General features: G+C 37.5%; 1 protein-coding gene across 2 annotated transcripts in view; it reads left to right on the top strand.

Moving 5' to 3' along the window:
* Nucleotides 1-20,108, top strand: part of PDE3B (phosphodiesterase 3B) — a 166,633-nt gene that overhangs the window by 92,706 nt on the left and 53,819 nt on the right. For both annotated transcript variants that reach the window (XM_034995396.1, XM_034995395.1), the window contains exon 2: nt 12,383-12,433. In XM_034995396.1, coding sequence (XP_034851287.1) covers nt 12,383-12,433 — 51 coding nt within the window. The remainder of the gene's footprint in view (nt 1-12,382; nt 12,434-20,108) is intronic.

Raw genomic sequence — 20,108 nt, 5'->3', positions numbered from 1 at the left:
CAGAGTTCTTTGTTTCTGGTCTTGAATCTTTACCATACTGGCAATGTGCTTGTTCATACTGAATAATCTATTTCTGATTATTAGTTTCAAAATTAGCTTGCAGTTGCTGTTTCCAAAAAGCTTTATTGTTTAAAGACTACTTTCACTGTGGCCTTTAAGTATGTCTTCTGTTTGAAGAGGCCAGATACATCAACTGAGATTAAGAAATAGGAAGTAGAGAATAAAACCAAGGAAAATAAGGTTTAAGTCAGATGTAGAAAGTGGTAAGCGGATTTTAAGATCTACCTCCTCCCACCCCCGCCCATTGGTTTGGGGAGATAATGAGATGTGAGTATAGTTGGACAGATGAGTTGATAGAATTATAAAAGGTAATCAGAGAGAGATGTTTGTATTTTCTTTGCAGAAGGCCTGCCTCACTTAAAACCAAATAGCTCCCCCCCCCCCCCCCTTTTTTTTTTAATTTGAATGTCTGCCTGTAGGTAGATTTTTTCAGTTGAATGAGGTTAGGTGCAGAGGTAAGAAAGACAAGGAAAATAACTTAATCACTCTGGTCCTTGTTTTCTTTATCTGTAAATGAGCATATTGGAATTGTTGACTTCTAAATTCCGTTCAGCTTAAATATACTCTCAATATTTATAACAGGATAGTAACATGATACAAATGGTTTTGAAGATTGATTTTATTGTATAAAGTAGATGTAATTGTTAGGAAAATTGGAGGTGGTTGTAAGTGATCCAGGCTTGATGTAATAAAAATGTAAAAAATATAGTGATGACAAAATCAGAAATATCTAGATTGAATTAGATTGATATGAGGAAGAAGAGAGAGGAATTTTTAAAATGAGTAATTCATTCAACAAGTTTTTTAATCTAAGTTTCATTATACATTTAAAAAACTACTGATCTCACAGAATGAATATGAAGGTTGACTGTAATAATGTATATAAAGCTCCCAACAGACCCCCTACCATAATGGACATACATGTTTTCATCTCTTTTGTTGCAGATGGTTTGCCAGACCATATGGTTTGCATATGATGCCTCTTGTCTTTTAACTAGGATTTACTTTGTTTTAGTTGCAATGAGACAGAAATTTGAGGACACTGAAAGACTGAGACTGACCATTTGTTTTCTTTCTTTCTTTCTTTTTTAAAGATTTTATTTATTTATTTGACAGAGAGAGACACAGTGAGAGAGAGAACACAAGCAGGAGGAGTGGGTGAGGGAGAAGCAGGCTTCCCGTGGGATCATGACCTGAGCCAAAGGCAGCCGCTTAACGACTGAGCCACCCAGGCGCCCCTATTTGTTCTCTTTCAAATGCATGACCCAAACAATATTTAGATATTACCTACAGGGCTTCCCACCCTCTCTCCAAAGATGGATTGGACAGAACCCATGTTTGAAAATGGGAGACTTCAACAGCCAGAATGGTCCTGGGCCCACAGCTAGCTTTGATAGTTCTAATGATCAAAGGCAGGGTAGGATGGGTAGACTGCAGAGAGGTAACAAAGCCGAGAGTTGAGCCCTTGAAAGGAATTTCTAGCTTTTTCCTCTTTTTTCTAAAAGAGTATTCCAATCCTCTTCAGTATTCCTCTTGAGGCAGAGATTACACATTGATGATGAAATATATTATAATCTCTGCCCATGGTAAAATACCATTAGGACTCTCCCATTGTATTATTTGGGAATACAAAGGCTATGTTTCTCTGTAAACATATTAGATGAGACATAGATACAAAAGAGCCAAAGAGCAGAGTTCCTGAACAAAGGGATTTCCAGCAGATTTTGCATGTGTTATTTTTTTATTTTTCCTCAGTACATATATGTAACTATTTCACCAGTACCGCCTGTGTCTTGGTTGGCTCACCATTCTTAAGTTTAAACTATAATTCATTTGTCCCCAGACAAATTTTAAAGGGCAGCCAGAGAAGAAATACATGCTGTATTTGCTTTGTTAGTCAGAGGGTGTGCCTGTCTATAGGACCAGCTAGTTCCTTTCTTTTTCTTGAATGTCTGTGATTGTGGATCTTTTAGTTATGTGAGCCCTATAGAGTTGATTGGGAGGAAAAGAGCAACCAAGACTCCTCTGTTTGAGTCGTAAGTAGGTAGGAAGCAGTATAGTACAGTGTCTGAAAGCCTGGGCTCTAGCATCAGTCTACCTGTTACTGTATGTAGAGAGGGAGGGTGTCTTTAGATTTGGTTCTAAGACCACCATCGTAGGTTGATCTCACATCCCCCCAGAACGCCCTTGTGATCTCCCGATTTTCTGTCCAGACCCAGGATCAAGTTTGTAGCATATTTTTGTTATCGAAGTGAGGAGCCATTTTTTTCTGTTTTGGTCTTGTTCATAAACCACACTTAGAATTCTAGAATATTTATGGGCGCCTGGGTGGCTCAGTTGGTTAAGCGACTGCCTTCGGCTCAGGTCATGATCCTGGAGTCCCGGGATCGAGTCCCGCATCGGGCTCCCTGCTCAGCAGGGGGTCTGCTTCTCCCTCTGACCCTCCTCCCTCTCGTGCTCGCTCTCATTGTCTCTCTTGCAAAAAAAAAAAATTATAAAGAATTCTAGAATATTTATTAGGATATGCCTTATGCAATCCTGAATTCTTCAAGTGTTTTAGTAAGGTTTTAAAAAATATTAGCTGTTATTAATTTAATCCTCTTATTTGCTTAAATTATACTAAAAATCACATTGTAACTTAAAAGGAAGAGATTTTATTTATTTATGGTAGGGGGAAAATAGAAATTATTTTCTTTAAAGGCTTACAATTCAATTTTTCCAGTTATTTTTGGCACATTATCCCCAGAATGTATATCCTTTGGTGAGAATATAGAGTCTGTGTCAGGGGTGGAGATAACATTTTGTTCAGTCATAGGCTAGAGAAAGCAGTTGAGGCATGCACCAAGATATATATATATCCAGAAAGACATAGGTCCGGAGGAAGAGCAGGTAGGTAAAACTTTGAAAACCTGAAGAGAGAATAAGAGATTAAGAACACTGGTAAAATTGAAGCTATTACATATTATCCTTAGAAAATGGCTCTCTCTGCTTGAATTCCCTCAGCACACTAATTAGGCCATGGTATGTGGAACTGTTCTGTAACTTTTAAATGATTATGAAAAATTGTGAGGTTTAAATAAAGGTATTTTACTCCGTTCAGAGCGTCAAATGATAAAACAAAATAGTCTCCTAAGAGCTAATGAACAAAGATTTTAAGGGCTTATTAGTTTATCAGTAAGACATAGAGATTTAAGTAATTGGTACTTTCACAGGTTAAAGCTCTGTGTATTTCAAACAATGTATGACTTCAGTACTTTTGTATTATACTCACTCAACCTATGTTTATTCCTGTCCCTTTAAATGTCTTTGTCTCCGGTTTTTGTACTCTTGACAGGAAAAAAGTGAAACTTGTATTTCAGTTGCTACTTTATAAAATCTGAATTATCAGTCCAGCTTCAGAAAATCACACCTTATACTACAGTATTATGTAATTTATTTCCTTTTGAATTTATTAAGAAAAAGGAAAGGGGAGTGAATTTTATTGGTACTTGCCTGTCATGTTCAAGGACCAGTAAAAAAAACCAGTGTAGCTAGATCAGGTCCTCTTAAGAGAGAATTATAGGGGAGGAATTGGAAACAACAGGCAAACATCACTCTTTTGAGGAATTTTGCTCTAAAGCGGGGCAAAGAAATGGGACAGTGGCTGGGTGTAAATGTGATCCCGAGAAGGTGTGTGTAGGTGAGATATGAGAAATCGCAGCGTGTTTATAATCTAATAGGGATGATTTTGGAGAGAGAAAATGATGTTGTAGGAGAGAGGGAGAGAGTAGCTTGTGACTGTCTTCAAGTAGGCAACATGGGATTGGATCTAGTATGTTTATGGAAAAACTGGCCATTGACTAGAGCCCAGAAAGTCCATCTGTAGTAACTGCATGAAATGGGGGCGCCTGGGTGGCTCAGTCGTTAAGCGTCTGCCTTCGGCTCAGGTCATGATTCCAGGGTCCTGGGATCGAGCCCCGCATCGGGCTCCCTGCTCGGCCAGGAGCCTGCTTCTCCCTCTCCCACTCCCCCTGCTTGTGTTCCCCTCTCTCGCTGTGTCTCTCTCTCTCTGTCAAATAAATAAAATCTTAAAAAAAAAAAAAAAGTAACTGCATGGAAGTTGGGATCAGATTTTACAGGGTGACTTGATAAATAAGAACAGGGTCTTTGGGAAAAGAAAGGTCTCATAATAAGCTTGAATAATTATCCTTCTAGCGTAGTAGAAAGGGAATAAAATTGGAGGGAGATAAAATTTGAGTTCAGATTCTAGCTCTGTGATTTATTAGCTGACGTGTGAACTTAGTTACACCATCCCTGTACTATTTGGGGGTGCAGAAATAGAATTCATTTCAAGGTGGTTCAGATAAAAAGATTTTAATGACAAATTGACTTTGAGAGAATGACCAGGGCTAAGAGAATGGACGAGAGATCGTTAGAGACTATCAGCCCTAAAAAGCTATTACCTCCCCTGGGGCTGCAGGAACAGGGGTGGAAATGGTGTTCTCAGAGTCACAGCTTCAGCTATGAAGGGAAGGCCATCTGGTAAGAGCTGTAGTCACAAGGGGTGGGAGGGGGTGCAGCTATTGCCAGGGACAATGGTAGGCATACGTAGGCAACAGAAAAGAACCTTGATTTCTCTTTCCTCTCAGATTCCAGTTTCCTGTTGGTGGATCCCAGCCTAGGCAGAAACCAGCTGCATGGGAGCTTAGGTGATGCAGAATATGGGGATCAGCCTCCCCAGCACAGTTTTAGTTAGGTTAGCACTTGGGCTATCCATTTATATTTTTGGTTTATGTTCAATAAACACAATCATAGAGTGAAATGGTTTCTTTATCGGGCCTACGTTGGAAGGCATAGAACTAGAGTAAGTGGGAAATACTGAAATTCAGTCAGTTCCATTAGCATAGATTTGTACACATAAAGCTCAAGTAAAATGTAATTAAGAAATATGAGAATAAAGGGTATTGTAACAGTTAATTCACAGCTGTACCATAATATTTTTTGAATTTCACGGAGTATAACAGTTCTGTGAGTTTGACTTGAAGGCACATATATGTTTTTCTTTTTGGCTACATAGGGAACAATGAAATAAAACCTCATTGACGTAATAGAACCTGATAACATCTCTGGTTGTGCTGCTGATATTTCACTGTGGTATTGGTGGTTTTGTAGAGCTCTGTAAAGCATGTTGGACTTATAAACACATTCAAACAGAAACTTATCAGGACTCAACTTTTTTTAACCACAGAGTTGAATTTATATGAAGGCACAGTCTTGGGTTCACTTTATCAAATCCACTAAAAAAAATTTTTCTTGGTAGTATATACCTCACACGCTACTTAGAAAGCTGTTTTTAAAATTAGTTTTAAACAGATAACCACAGTGTTGGAAAATATATAATAATTTCTGATACTCTATATGAGCTGAGAAGGAAACATAATAAATATTGGAAGCTCCTAAAACCGCAATTAAAATTTCATACTTTCATTACATGGTGTCTTCTAATATAGTAGAACCATATTCTGAAAACATACCGTACCCACCATAACTTCTTTTTCTGTGATGATTAGAAATTTAGCTAATTTAAATTATTTATTTTTATATTTAAATTATTTACAGAATCTACTTTGGTATTGGTACTAAAGTTTAGATGCCTAAAGTTTTGCTGACTTGGGAACAACATTATATATAGGACATACACTGTTTGCTTGGAAGTAAGACTTTAAAAGAGCTATTTATTAGTATATGGGAGGAAAGAATGTTTCCGCCAATTTTTCTTCAACTTTTAATATCCATGTACCATATACTATGTATTCAGTATGCATGGTAGGTACCTGCCAATTTTAGACGAATGTATAAAAATGATTCATTATAATTTTTAAAAATTAAAAAATCAATATTTTTATATCAGTGAACATTGTTTGCAACATTAAGGGTATCTCTGTTGTAGCTCACTGATGAGAATAAATAGGTTGTGTGTTGTAAATTCATTCTATATCCAACCAGATTCTTTTCTTTTCTCTATTTCTCTTAAAATAGAAAAATCCAAGCAAAATCATAATTCGGCAATGAAAGGCAGCAAGTGTTTTTGGCTATTGGTTCTGAATACTCAGATTCAACATGGATCCTGTAGTTGTAAAGAGATTTCTCACTGAAGATTATTTTCAGAGCTGTGTCAGTTGCTAATTTAATGGTCATTATCATATTTAAAAGCTTGAGAAATAGGGGTGCCTGGGTGTCTCAGTTGGTTAAGCACTCGATTCTTGATTTCAGCTGGGGGATGTGATCTCAGGGTCGTGGGATTGAGCCCCACATCAGGCTCCAGGCTTAGCCGGGAGTCTGCTGGAGATTTCCCTCTCTCCCTCTTGTCTCTCTCTCTCAAAAACAAATCTTTAAAAGCTTGAGAAATAGAAGTTCTGTGCATTTTATTGACGAAAATGCTTCTATTATATTTGCTATTTATGTTTATATTTTATATTTTTTAATATTTTTATATTTGCTCTGTTTTCCACAACACACTGAAAGGATGTATACTCTGTGGCCAAAAATTGAGTGCAGTTACATTTATGCTATTTCTTAAATGCTGAATCATGACCAGCATATGTGTTTCAACCACTAGGTGTTTTCTGTGAATAAAGTAGTGTATAAACTTGCAGTTAGGAGATATTCTCATTGTTTAGCAAGACTTCTCCTTGCTGTACAGATAACTGATTTCCTCAGAACATATTCTAACACACGTTTCTCAGTTTCTGTCAGAGTTCACAAAATAATCATTAAATAGGGGGAAATATACCCTTGTAGTATGGGTTTTCAGTGATAGACACATAAAAACTTGTCTACCACCCTTCCTCATAAGTATTGCACATACATAACAAGAGTTGATTCAGACTTAGCACATGAGTGCATTTATCCAGCAATAAAGTGAAATATCTGCTGTATGCAAATGTGGCATCATATGCATCATAGGCCTTTTCAATTCTGTGATACCCCAAGGTGTCATATGGTAAGTATATGTTGGAAATTATTTGATGTGTTCTCTCTTCCAGCATAATGCTTATCGTCTGTGTGGCTGGTTTTACAAGTCTCTCGGCTATAGTTTATTTTATTTTATTTTTTAATATATGCGTTTGCATTGAGGAGCACAGAATCTGGATGGTGCCTCTATAATTTTTGTCTCTTCTAAGAATGAAAATCTTCAGATTCATATAAGAAAGCATTATGTTCTTGTTCTAGAGAAATTCTATTGGTTTACCAAAAAGATTTTTATGTTTTGTTTGAATATGTCCGAAAAGTTTCCATTGCTTCCTATTACCATTATTTGATAAAGTTTCAAAGTGGAAAACATGTGGAAGAATATAGGGTAAATGAATTACAAGTCTAAAAAAAATTAGCTTTTAGGTAGTCACTGTTGTATGTCTTAGTAATATTTTCATTTTTGTGGATTTGTGTGGTATTTGCATTAGATCTGTATTCCATTTGCATTAGAGTCTTTTTTTTTTTTTTCTTTTTTTTTAAAGATTTTCTTTATTCATTTGGGAGAGCACAAGCAGGGGGAGAGGCAGAGGGAGAGAGAAGCAGACTCCCTGCTGAGCTGGGAGCCCAACTTGGGGCTCTCTCCTAGGACCTGGAGATCATGACCTGAGTGGAAGGCAGACGCCCAACCATCTGAGCCACCCAGGCTGCCCCTAGAGTCTTGTTCTTGAGCTAGGCTTAGCATTTATTCTGAGTTATTTATGTTTCTGTTTTTATCAACACCTTAAGCTTTAGGAAACCAACTTTGAGCCACTTCTTTTTTTGATTGGAGATATAGTGCAACACAAGGAAAAGAATACAAATTTAATAGATGTAAACAAAAATATTTCAATGACATAAAAATGCTTCAGTTAAGATGATTTGTAAAGACTAACACAGGCTTTAGGGCACCTGCCTAGCTTTTAAGAATATAATAGTTATTACAATGAAGATGGTGAGATTTCTGTGGAAATCAGAATTAATCTTATATTTCATAATTTTGAAATATATGTAAACTACATAGATTCCTTTTTCTGTCTAAATATTCCAGACCACTGATGAACAACAAGTGATTTATAGATCATAATCTGATAAATAATGGCTAATAATGGAGTATTATGTTTGTTTCCTAGTTTAAATTTTATCTTAAGTCCTAATATTATAGAACCATTGAGCAGTATTTTCCTTAAGGATTTCATTATTTTTGAATCTCTCTCAGTCTATGCTGTATTATTAGTTCTCCTACTGTCCTGGATCATTCCTATCAGGAACAGACAAGCTCTAAACCTAGAGCTTTTTTTTTTTTTTTAAAGATTTTATTTATTTATTTAACTGACAGAGAGAGAGAGACAGTTAGAGAAAGAACACAAGCCCGGGGAGTGGGAGAGGGAGAAGCAGGCTTCCCGCCAAGCAGGGAGCCCGATGCGGGGCTCGATCCCAGAACCCTGGGATCATGACCTGAGCCGAAGGCAGATGCTTAACCAACTGAGACACCCAGGCGCCCCTAGACCTAGAGCTTTTGTTAACCATGTCACAACAACAAAAAGTATTAATCCCCACGTTCTTTTCCAACTATTATCCCATTTCATTCTTGCCATTTACAGCACAATTTCTCAAGAGTTTCACTAGTCACTGTCTTCACTTCTTTCCCTTCCTAAATTCTTAATTTTTAAGTAAAGCTTCATAAATACTTGTAAAATATGCATAAAGTTTAGACGAAAGATAACAAACACCAGCTACTCTCCATTACCATTAATTTTGAACATACCCTAACTTTGAAGTTCCCTATACGCCACTCCCGGATCCAGTTTCCTTCTCTTCTCCCTTAGAAACAGTCACCGTCCTGAATTTCTTAAAGTTTCCTGTATGTTTATATTCCTAAAAAGTATATTTCAGTACATTTTACATGTATGAAATTATACTGTATGTATTCTTCTGTGACTTTTCTTATTCAATCTTATGTTTCGGAATTTATTTATACAGTATGTAACTGTACTTCATTTATTTTCACCGTTGTATTCCATGGTATGAGTGTTCTCCATTTTGTTATGGATAGACATTTGGGTTATATCTAGTTTGCTTGCTACCCCAAACAGTGCAGCTATGTGCAGTTAGGTTAAACTGTATAGCAAAGTCCAAGTTTTGGAAAGATTTTTCTCCTAATCTGTTGTGGATTAATGCTTTTATAAAATACACTAAAAATGTTTCAGCAATGTTAAATTGCTATAAAAATTTCTAAACATATACCCTTAATTTCTTTCTTTATCTTACTGTAGAGAACACTTGGTATAACAATGCTTTAATATATATCTAGCTGCAGAATACCTGGACCATACATCTTCCACTATGTATAGGCAATAGGCAAAAATTTTGTTCTCTCAAAATCACTAATTGCTAGTTGTTCAGATTAAACAGAAGATGATCTACTAGCAGTTTGTGACTTTCACTGTATCTTTTTTTCAGTTCCTAACATACAGGGAATTTCAGACAGAGACCCCCAAGAGCAGTTAGAATAGGATGAACATTACCTCTTGTGTTACGGCCGCAGCTTCTGAGTGGGCATCCTCAACCTGTCTCTCTCAGAATATAAGCTAATGTTGCTTCTGTAAGCAAGAAGCCAGACTACTTTATATCAGTATTTCTCAAACTTATTTTCATTATCATTCCTTTAAGGAGCTGTTTTAGACATTTTTTCCCCTCTAATCATTCCTCCTCTTCTATGAAATTTACTACTGTAGATCAACAGTCTCTCTGTTTATGTACTGTGGCATTTGGAGGGCTACAACCGTTTTATTATTTTTAAGATTTTTTTTTTTTTTTTTTTGTCTCCTAAGAACCAATTTTCACCTGCTTGGGAGTGGTAGGACTACCTTAAGAATGCATGATATGAATACAGATATGGTTCTGGCATTAGAGTACAAGCGTTTAAAAAGATAGTATTTAATTATCAGATAGGTGAATGAAGTGGGGAGCAAGGAAGACTCAATGTTAAGAAACTGTCCTACTGAAAATGTGCTTGATTTAGGAAAAGATCAACTTCTACTTAGACTCATGAATTGGAAAGTGAGGAATAGGCATTTGTCACTGTTTGATGGCATACTTTGTAGAAGAAATGTAGAAGTATGGATTGGAGGACAGTACAGTTAGGCAAGTTTGTAGATTTAGAATGCAAATTAGTGAATTGATGCCTATCTCCTAGGTCATTTTTGGTGACCCATCATGTGGCTCTGACTTCACGCCTATCTATTCTGTGCTTTTATTGGTGACTTAAGAAAACCTCAGATTTACAAATGTTGAGAGGAATGGTGAATAGGCTAGTTGACATCCTCAATCTCAAAAGAAAACTTGGGCAGGCTAAGTTAAGGACAGAAGTAAAGTATTGCAGTTGGGTCTAAAATACCAATTGTAGGGGCACCTGGGTGGCTCAGTCAGTGGAGCATAGCAATACCAAGTATAAAAGAAACTTAGGGATTTAAGTTATGTTACTCTTTAAAGAAAAAAAAAAAGATTTATTTATTTTAGAGAGGGAGAGAGAATGGGGCAGAGTGGTAGAGGGAGAGGGACAAGCAGACTCCCAGGTGAGCTCAGGAGTCCCACGCAGGGCTCAGTCCCAGAATCCTGAGATCATGACCTGAGCTGAAATCAAGACTCGGCTGTTTAACCAACTGAGCCACCCAGGTGCCCCAAGTTACGTTACTCTTAATTTGAGTGTTCTGAGAAAGTAATTAACATTTTAATCTGCATTAATTAATGTCTCTAGAATCTAGAATGTATGCTGGTCAAATCCCAACCTTAAATAATTATGTCAGGATTACACTTAGGGCCATATAAAATACTGCATATATTTAATGAGTCTACTAATATTCATGAAATACTTTGCATGTAGTTATACCACAGCCATTCTGTGGGTACTGGTCCATGAGTTTTAGACTTAGTTATAGTATGTCTGGATGTTTTTTGGGAAGAAATAGGTTTCTTTTCACTGGCAAGAGATGACTTTCTGCAAGGATGTTGACAAGGAGATGGTGATAATGACAACTACAGTTTTTTGAGTGATTCAGGGTGGGTATATCATCTAAAAGAGGGGTCAGCAAACTATATAGCCCACTGACCAAATCCAGCCAGCAAGCCTGTTTTTTAAGGCTCTCTAGCTAAGAATGTTTTTGCATTTTAAAGCGTTGTAAAACAAACAAAAAGATTGTCTCAGTGACCTTAGATGGCTTGTAAAGCCTAAAATATTTACTATCTGTCCCTCTACAGAAAAAAATATGCCAACTCCTGATAAAATATTGGACCAGTGATAGAGTGGATAACACTTTAAGATCTTTTGCAGATAGAAGACAGAAAACCAAGGATAAAAAACAACACAAATAGTTCACTATTCGGGTGAGCCTGGGTGGTTCAGTTCATAGACTCCTGATCTTGGGGTTGTGAGTTGAGCCCCCCGTTGGGGGTAGAATTTACTTGAAAAAAAAAATTGTTCAGTATATAGAAATCAGGTGATTATATTACAAATTAAGTTTAAAGTAGAGACTAGGGTTCAAAGCTATGTAGAAAATTGAAATTATAATCAATTTGTTTTGGCAAAAGGAGACCTATTTATTAAGTAAACTCAAGAGAAATTTAGGATTAATTATAGATAGCAGTTACAGATTGCCAAATTAAAGCTAATGTTTTCTCCTTGAGCATAATGACTATTGAAAGGAGACGTGGCCAGAAAGCTTGCTGGGGAGAAAAAGGACAGGAAAATACTAGTCTGGGACTAAGAAGTTATCATTGATAGCCTATAAAGGAGACAAACAGGAAAACCATCACTAATTATCTGCATATCAAAAGGGTTGAGTGTTGCTTTTTATAATCCATTACTTTATACTTAATCTAACCCCAAGGACAAGCTTTTTACTGCTTTTGAGAGATCTGCCTTATTAGTAAGGAAATAGCACCACCCATGGACACTGGTTTAGAATGATGAGTGATGATCCTTTGAAGATGGTGGGGGGGAGGGAGAGTGTCTGATGATTTGTGATTTTTCTTGTATTTTTAGTAACTGGGTGTTATTTTGATTTGTATTTTCCTTTTTGTGGTAATGGATATTTTGAAGGTTAATATATCTTATTATAGTGACTTTATTCTGACAGTTTTCTTGATTTCCCAATCACAGGGTCTGTAATTTATGGAATATTCTTTCTATAGATAATTTTATTCTCACATCCCCAATTGTTCTCCCAAACTGTAAGCTATCTTAGGTATCTGTAATTGAAGATGTTCCATTTTGTCTTTACATGTATTTGTTTACTTCTGGTTTGTAACTAAATGTATTTTTTTTTTCCAGATGATTCTTTGGGATTGGGACTTAAAGCAATGGTATAAACCTCATTATCAGGTAAATATAGTAAATATCACTAATAATGCCGATAATGAAACTTTTTTTAAAATTGAAGTATAGTTGACACATAATGTTAGTCTCAGTATACTGTAATGAAACTTTTGACATTTTGTTATTTTTTATTTTTATTTTTTTATATATATTTTTTAGTTTTTTAAAGATTTTATTTATTTATTTGAGAGAAAGAGAACATGATGGGGGTGGAAGGGCAGAGGGAGAGGGAGAAGCAGACTTCCTGCTGAGCAGGGAGCTGATGCGGGGCTCAATCCCAGGACCCTGGGATCATGACCTGAGCCGAAGGCAGATGCTTAACGATTGAGCCACCCGGGCGCCCCCCTCAAAAGGAATTTTTATATGTTAAAGTAGACTTACAGGATCCTGGTGGGGGTGGGGGAAGGGGGTCAGCTAGGATTGCCTTTTGCCCTTAGCAAAGTATTAGTCAGTTGAGTCTCTGGAGGAATGTCACTTTGCCTGTTTCAAGGACTTGTCAGTGGGCTGTAGGTAGTAAGGAAATTTAATAATTTTTCCTCTGCCTTTGTTTTCCACATCACTGACTTCCAGCAATTAATTTGGCTTATTTATGAACTTTATATATATAAATGGAGTCATATATACTTTTAAGCTTTTTTGATCACTTAAGTAATACATATTTATGTCAGAAGAATTGAAAATAGAAGTGTAAGAGGAAAAAGAAAAATCACTCCTAAATATCAAGCAATAACTATGTTAATTATGTTAACTTTTGATGTATATCTTTACAGATCTTTTCCCATTTTCCCATTGTATTGAAATGTGTGTTTGTGTATTCTATTCTAAAAAAATATTATAATAATTATAAATTATATGTAAGTATATAACATAAATATTAACAAAATAGATAAAATATATAAATATAATTATTTGTAATATAAAATATATTTATTATAATTAGGTTGTAATATGCTGGTTTGAAACCTGATGGTTTTCACTAATAGATAAACATTAATAAATATCAAATCTCTGTCCTTTATATTTACAGAAACATTACACCCGTTTATTAGATTTATGTAGTTGTCTCTATCCCAATTTTTGAAAAATGAATATTCCTTTCAGTGGGTTTTGTTTTTAAGGTATGAATGAGAGAGCCACAACAGCCCATAAGAACAAAATATTCTCTGGGTTTTGGTGAATAAAAAACATAACTATTGCAGTCAGATAAAATCAAGAAGCCCACTTCTGACCCAAAAAAGCCTGGCTCTTTGACCTACACAAGGACTTTCTCATCAGTCATACTCACCAAGATCCTCAGTTTCCAATTAAAAGAGTATTTAAATTATTAGTAAAATCTAAAGATAAATAAGCAGTAATGGTTAAGAGCATAGACTGGTAGTCAGACAGACTGGTATGTGATATCAGGCACCTTTCTCCCTTTTTAGCTCACCTAACCTCCCTCTTTTCATTCACCTCTTTTTCTTTCTTTCTTTCTTTCTGTTTTTTTTTTTAAGATTTATTTATTTGAGCGAGAGACAATGAGAAAGTGCGTGCACGTGGGCGCAGGGGCGGGGGCTGGAGGTGCAGAGGGAGATGGAGAAATTCAAGCAGAGCCTGCCACGGGGCTTGATATTTTAAAAATATGTATATATATAATATGTATATGTACCACTGGATTTTATTTTTTGTTTTGGAATTTTGAATCCATGTTTGGCCTATAATTCTTGTTTTTCATAATGTTCTTGGCATGTTTTTGCTATAAATAGCTTATAGTGGCCTCATAAAATAAAGTGGGATATTCACTCTCTTTCTATTATCTAGAAACATTTGGTAAGATTGGTGTTCTTTCTTTAATGTTTGAAAGAATGCTGTGGTGAAGTTTGGAGCTTTTTTTTTTTTTTTAAAGATTTTATTTATTTATTTGACAGAGACATAGCGAGAGAGGGAACACAAGCAGGGGGAGTGGGAGAGGGAGAAGCAGGCTTCCCGCGGAGCAGGGAGCCTGATGTGGGGCTCGATCCCAGGACCCTGGGATCATGACCTGAGCCGAAGGCAGACGCTTAACGACTGAGCCACCCAGGCACCCCAGTTTGGAGCTTTTTTTATGAACAAATGTTAAATTATGGATTCAGTTTCTTCAGTAGTTTTAGGCCTATTCTGGTTTTCTGTCTCTTATTACAGTTTGGTTAGTGGTGCTTTCTAGGAACAACTTTTTTTTGTTGTTCTCTCCAGCTGAGACTGCTGAAAGCTCTACTTTACTTTCAAAATAGAAATCTGTTTGACAATTTTTGCTTGCTTTCTCCATCTCAGCCACTGTTTGCAGATTGGCAAATGCCTTTAGGGGCAAGCAGCTCTGAAGTCAAGCTTGCTGCTTTTTCTTCTCTCTGAGATCTTGCTTAGCCTTTAAAGCCCTGCCTGTCTTGATAACCCTGATGTTTTGGTCTTCCAGCCTCCTGTGACTACAGAAAGCTCCGCTGTTTCCTAGGCTCTTAACTGCTCTGTGTCGTATCCTCTCTGCCCCGGCCAGTTATGAGTCCGTAGCAGAGTCCTTGAGGGAAAAAGTAGCACAGTATGGTGGATTCATTTTAATTTATTAACTCTGAGTTCTTGTTCTTTCAAGGCCCAGCTGCTTGACTGTTCTCTGATGCCTTGAAATGGGTGCTATTTTTATTTTATTTCAGCTTTTCTAGACTAGTTATTCTAGGCAGAAGAGTTGGTTTGATACAACCTCCTTGCTGAAAAATAAGGCAAGCCTCTTAAGTCACTCTGAACCTATTTTGTCATCTATACATTGGGAATAATACCAATTTCCTCAGAGGGCTGATTACGATAACAACAACAGCAATAAGTGCCTGGTGGGATAGTAGCACTCAATAAAAATGTGAGCTAATATTATGTTAATATATAATAATGAATTCTAAGTATCTCTGAAATTATAGTGTAAGACAGGATTTAGCACAGTTTTTTTCTATAAAGGGCCAGATAGTAAATATTTTAGCATTTGCAGGTGATACACAGCCACCTCCCTCCTCCTCCTCTTCAGTCATCCTTTAAAATGTGGAATCTATTCTTAGCTCTCTGGGCAGAAACAAGATTTGCCACATATAAGCCAGTGGGAAATAGGAATTTAAGTTCAGATTTAAAAATTTGTCACTCTTGCTTACTGCACTCCCCTCACCCAGAATAAAAGTTGAAGTCCTTATCATGGACCTAAGTGACCTTACACAATATGGTCCCTCACTTTATTCCCATTTACTTCTCTGACCTCGTGTTGTACTAATTTCTCCTTCATTTACTCTGCTCCAGTTACTTGGGCCTCCTTATTCCTCAAACAAGCTAGGCATGCTGGGCCTCTGGGTCTTCACACTTGCTGGTCTCCCTGCGTGGAATGCTCTTTTCCCGTATCTCTGTCAGTTCTTAATGTAAAAATTGTCTTTTCACCTTCTCTAACATTTCAGTGCCCTCCATTACTTCCCTTTCTCTTTCCTTGCTTTACTCTTCCTCTCAAAATCTGCTCAAAATCTGTGATTCTCCTTTGCTCATATCCGTTAGCCTGGAATCTTATGTTCTCAAAAATTTGGTCCCCACATGCCTCTCCAACCTTATTTTCCAGTGCACTTAAAAAAAAAAAAAAAAAAAAGCCTGTACTTTAATAATTTTATGTTCCCTGTACTTTGCTCTTTTACTGCTTTTGTACCTTTATGTGCATTCTTTCTTGATGAGCTCCCCCAAATACATTTTTAGTTTTATTGTAAAATAACTATTTCTCCCTAATCTTTAGAAATAAAATCCTACCAAATTAATATCTCAGCTCAAATGCTACCCCTTCCATAAAGTTTCTGTTAACCATTCAGATTAAAGTTTATGTATCTTCTTTGAACTCTGATGCCACTTTATCTGTATTTTTATTTCATCACTCTCCATAATATTAATAATAGTACTACTTACTGTATTTTACCTCTATGTACCATACATTGCACTATGTGCTCTGCATGTATCATCAGCTTTAATTCTCCCTGCTCCTCTCCACTAAGTATAACTATAAACTCTGGAAGTAACAAGAGGCAACCAAAGGAGAATTCTGAAAAATGGAAAGAGGAGGGTGGACTGGTTAGAGACCCCAGTAATGGAGAAAAACTGTAGTGATGGGGTTTCTTATAACCCCTGCCTAACAGCAAAAGGTGATTCAGGTGGGCTTATTCCTTCCCCAAGATGAAATGAGAGTCCTGCCAATAACACCAAGTGAGTCTAGTTGCTTTAGCAAGGGAAAACTGATCAGGAACTCCACTGACAATAAGAGGTCAAGGGAGGGATTCTCATTCCCTACTGAGCAGGAGACTCCCTTTACCCAGTGAGAGACTGGGTGGCCAGGGGGCCTGGCAGAGGGGATACGGCCACAACATGTGTCTAGTCCAGAAGGTGCTCTTTGTCCCTGTGGTCTGGAGACTCTCTTGCCCCACCGAGAGGTACCAGGTGGCTCAATGTGATGAAATTCCTCCCTCTTCCTCCCATCTCCTCACCCACAGAGGTAGCGGCAAGGACCAGTGGGAACCCTAGTGGGTCAGAGAAGTAAATGGGAATAAAGTGAGGGACCATATTGTGTAAGGTCACTTAGGTCCATGATTGAAAACAATCAGACAGACTAAAATACCACTGTGAATGCCCTGAAAACTAAATTGTCATTAGAACCACAGCCTGAAAAAGTAGACCAGGACCTGCTGCTAAATCTAAACAGAGAGACCACCTCCCAATACAAAAGATTTAAATAGGACCCAGAGTCTTATAGGGTAATAGCCAAAATGTTGATGATAAAATAAAGAAATCACTTTTCATACCAAGAACCAGGAAAATCGCAACTTGAATGAGAAAAAAACAATCAATGCTTAACACCAAGATGAATCAAATTTGGAATTATCTGATAAGAAATTTTTTCTTAAGATTTTATTTCTTTTTTTTAGAGAGCAAGAGAGAGAGAGAGAGAGAGAGAGCAGGAACAGGGGGAGGAGCAGAGGGAGAGGGAGAAGCAGGCTCCCTACTGAGCAGGGAGCCTGTTGTGGGGCTCTGAGATCATGACCTGAGCCGAAATCAAGAGTCGGGTGTTTAACCAACTGAGCCATCCAGGTACCCTCGATAAGAAATTTTAAAGCAGTATTCTAACAAGCAATTACAAATAAACAAAATAGAAAATCTCAACAATAACAAAAATACAGGCACACCCCTTTTATTGTACCTCACAGATACTGTGGTAGGTTTTGTTTTGTTTTGTTTTACAAATTGAAGGTTTGTAGCAATCCTGCATCAAGCAAGTCTATTTTTACTGTTTCAGCAACAGCATTTGCTCACTTCATGTTTCTCGAACACGTTTTGGTAATTGTTAAAATATTTCAAACTTTTTCATTATTATACTTGTTATGGTGATCTGTGGTCAGTGATCTTTGATGTTACTGTTGTAATTGTTCTGGGGTGCCATGAATCATGCACATATAAGATGGTGAACTTAATAAATATCGTGTGTGTTCTGACTGCTCCACTGACTGGCAGTTCCCCCATCTCTCGCCCTTCTCCTTGGCCTCCTTATTTCCTGAGATGCAACAATATTGAACCTCAGTCAGCTAATAACTCTACAAGGCCCTCTTAGTGTTCAGGAGATAGTCACATATCTCTCACTTTAAATGAAAAACCAGAAATGAGTAAGCTTCCAGAGGAAGGCATGTCGAAAGCCGAGATAGGTCAAAAGCTAGGCCTCTTGCATCAGACATCCAAGTTGTGAATGCAAAGGAAAAGTTCTTGAAGGAAATGTAAAAGTGCTACTTCAGTGAACATGTGAATGATAAGAGGGTGAGACAGCTTTATTGCTGATAGGGAGAAAGTTTTAGTGGTCTGGATAGAAGATCAAACCAGCCACAACATTCCCTTCAGCCAAAGCCTAATCCAGAGCACGGTCCTAACTCTCTTCAATTCTGTGAAGGCTGAGAGAGGTGAAGAAGCTGCAGAAGACAAGTCTGAAATTAGCAGAGGTTGGTTCGTGAGGTTTAAGGAAGGAAGCCATCTCCATAACATCAAAGTGCAAGTGAGTGCTGATGTAGAAGCTGCAGCAAGTTATCCAGAAGATCTAAGCTAAGATAATTAATGAAGATGGTTACACTAAACAACAGATTTTCAGTGTAGGTGAAACAGCCTTCTATTGGAAGAAGATGGCACCCAGGACTTCCACGGCCAGATTGAAGTCAGTGCCTGCCTTCAAAGCTTCAAAGGATAGACTGATTCTCTCAACTGGGGCTAATGCAGCTGGTGACTTGACATTGAAACCAGTGCTCATTTACTGTTCTGAAAATCCTAGGGTCCTTAAGAATTAGGCTAAACATACTCTGTGCTCTGTAGTTGGAACAACAAAGCACATCTGTTTGCAACGGTTTACTGAACATTTTAAGCCCACTTTTGAGACCTCCTCAGAAAAAAAAAAGATTCAAATATGATGCTCATTGACAATGCACCTGATCACCCAAGAGCTCTGATGGAGATGTACAACAAGATTAATATTTTCATGCCTGTTAACACAACATCCATTCTGTAGCCCATGGAGCAAGGAGTAGTTTTGACTTTCAAGTCTCATTATTTAATAAGTACATTTTATAAGGCTATACCTGCTATAGATAGTGAATGATTCCTGTGTGAGATCTGGGCAAAGAAATTGGAAAACCTTCTAAAAAGGATTCACAATTGAAGAGGTCAAAATACCAGCATTAACAGAAATTTGGAAGAAGTTGATTCCAACCTTCGTGGATGACTCTGAGGCGTTCAAGACTTAAGAAAGTAACTACACATGTGGTAGAAATAGCAAGAGAAATACAATTAGAAGTAGAGCCTGATGATGACTGAATTGTTGCAATCTTATGATAAAACTTGAACGTATGAGGAGTTGCTTCTTATGAATGAACAAAGAAAAGTAGGTTTTTTTTTTTTAAGATTTTTATTTATTTGCGAGAGAGAGAATGAGAGGCAGAGAGCATGAGAGGAAGGAGGGTCAGAGGGAGAAGCAGACTCCCTGCTGAACAGGGAGCCTGATGTGGGACTCGATCCCGGGACTCCAGGATCATGACCTGAGCCGAAGGCAGTCGCTTAACCAACTGAGCCACCCAGGCGCCCAAGAAAAGTAGTTTTATGAGATAGAATCTACTCCTAGTGAAGATGCTGTGAAGATTGTTGAAATGACAGTAAAGGATTTAGAGTATGACATAAACTTGAAAAAGCAACAGGAGGTTTTGAGAGGATTGACTCCAAGTTTGAAAGAAGGTCTACTGTGGGTAAAATGCTATCAAACAGCATCACGTGCAACAGAGAAACTTTATGAAAGGAAGAGAACTGAATGCAGCTAACTTCATTTATTTTAAGAAATTGCCACAGCCACCCCAACCTTTAGTAACCACCACCTTGATTTGATCAGTCTGCAGCCATCAATACCAAATTCAGGACCCTCCACTAGCAAAAAGATGACAACTCGCTGAAAACTCAGATGATGGTTAGCATTTTTTAGCAATAAACTATTTTTTTTTTAGAGGCGGGGAGAGTGTGGAGGGGTGGGGCAGAGGGAGAGAGAGAGAATCCTAAGCAGGCTCCACACCTAGTATGGAGCCTGACACAGGGCTTGATCTCACAACCCTGAGATCATGACCTGAGCCGAAATCAAGAAGTCAGATGCTTA

Source organism: Mirounga leonina, unplaced genomic scaffold, assembly GCF_011800145.1.
Source record: "Mirounga leonina isolate KUSES-001 unplaced genomic scaffold, KU_Mleo_1.0 Mir_92, whole genome shotgun sequence".
Classification (NCBI taxonomy): Eukaryota; Metazoa; Chordata; class Mammalia; order Carnivora; family Phocidae; genus Mirounga; species Mirounga leonina.
Note: the sequence above shows the minus strand (reverse complement) of the source record. Positions and strands in the feature narration are given on the sequence as shown.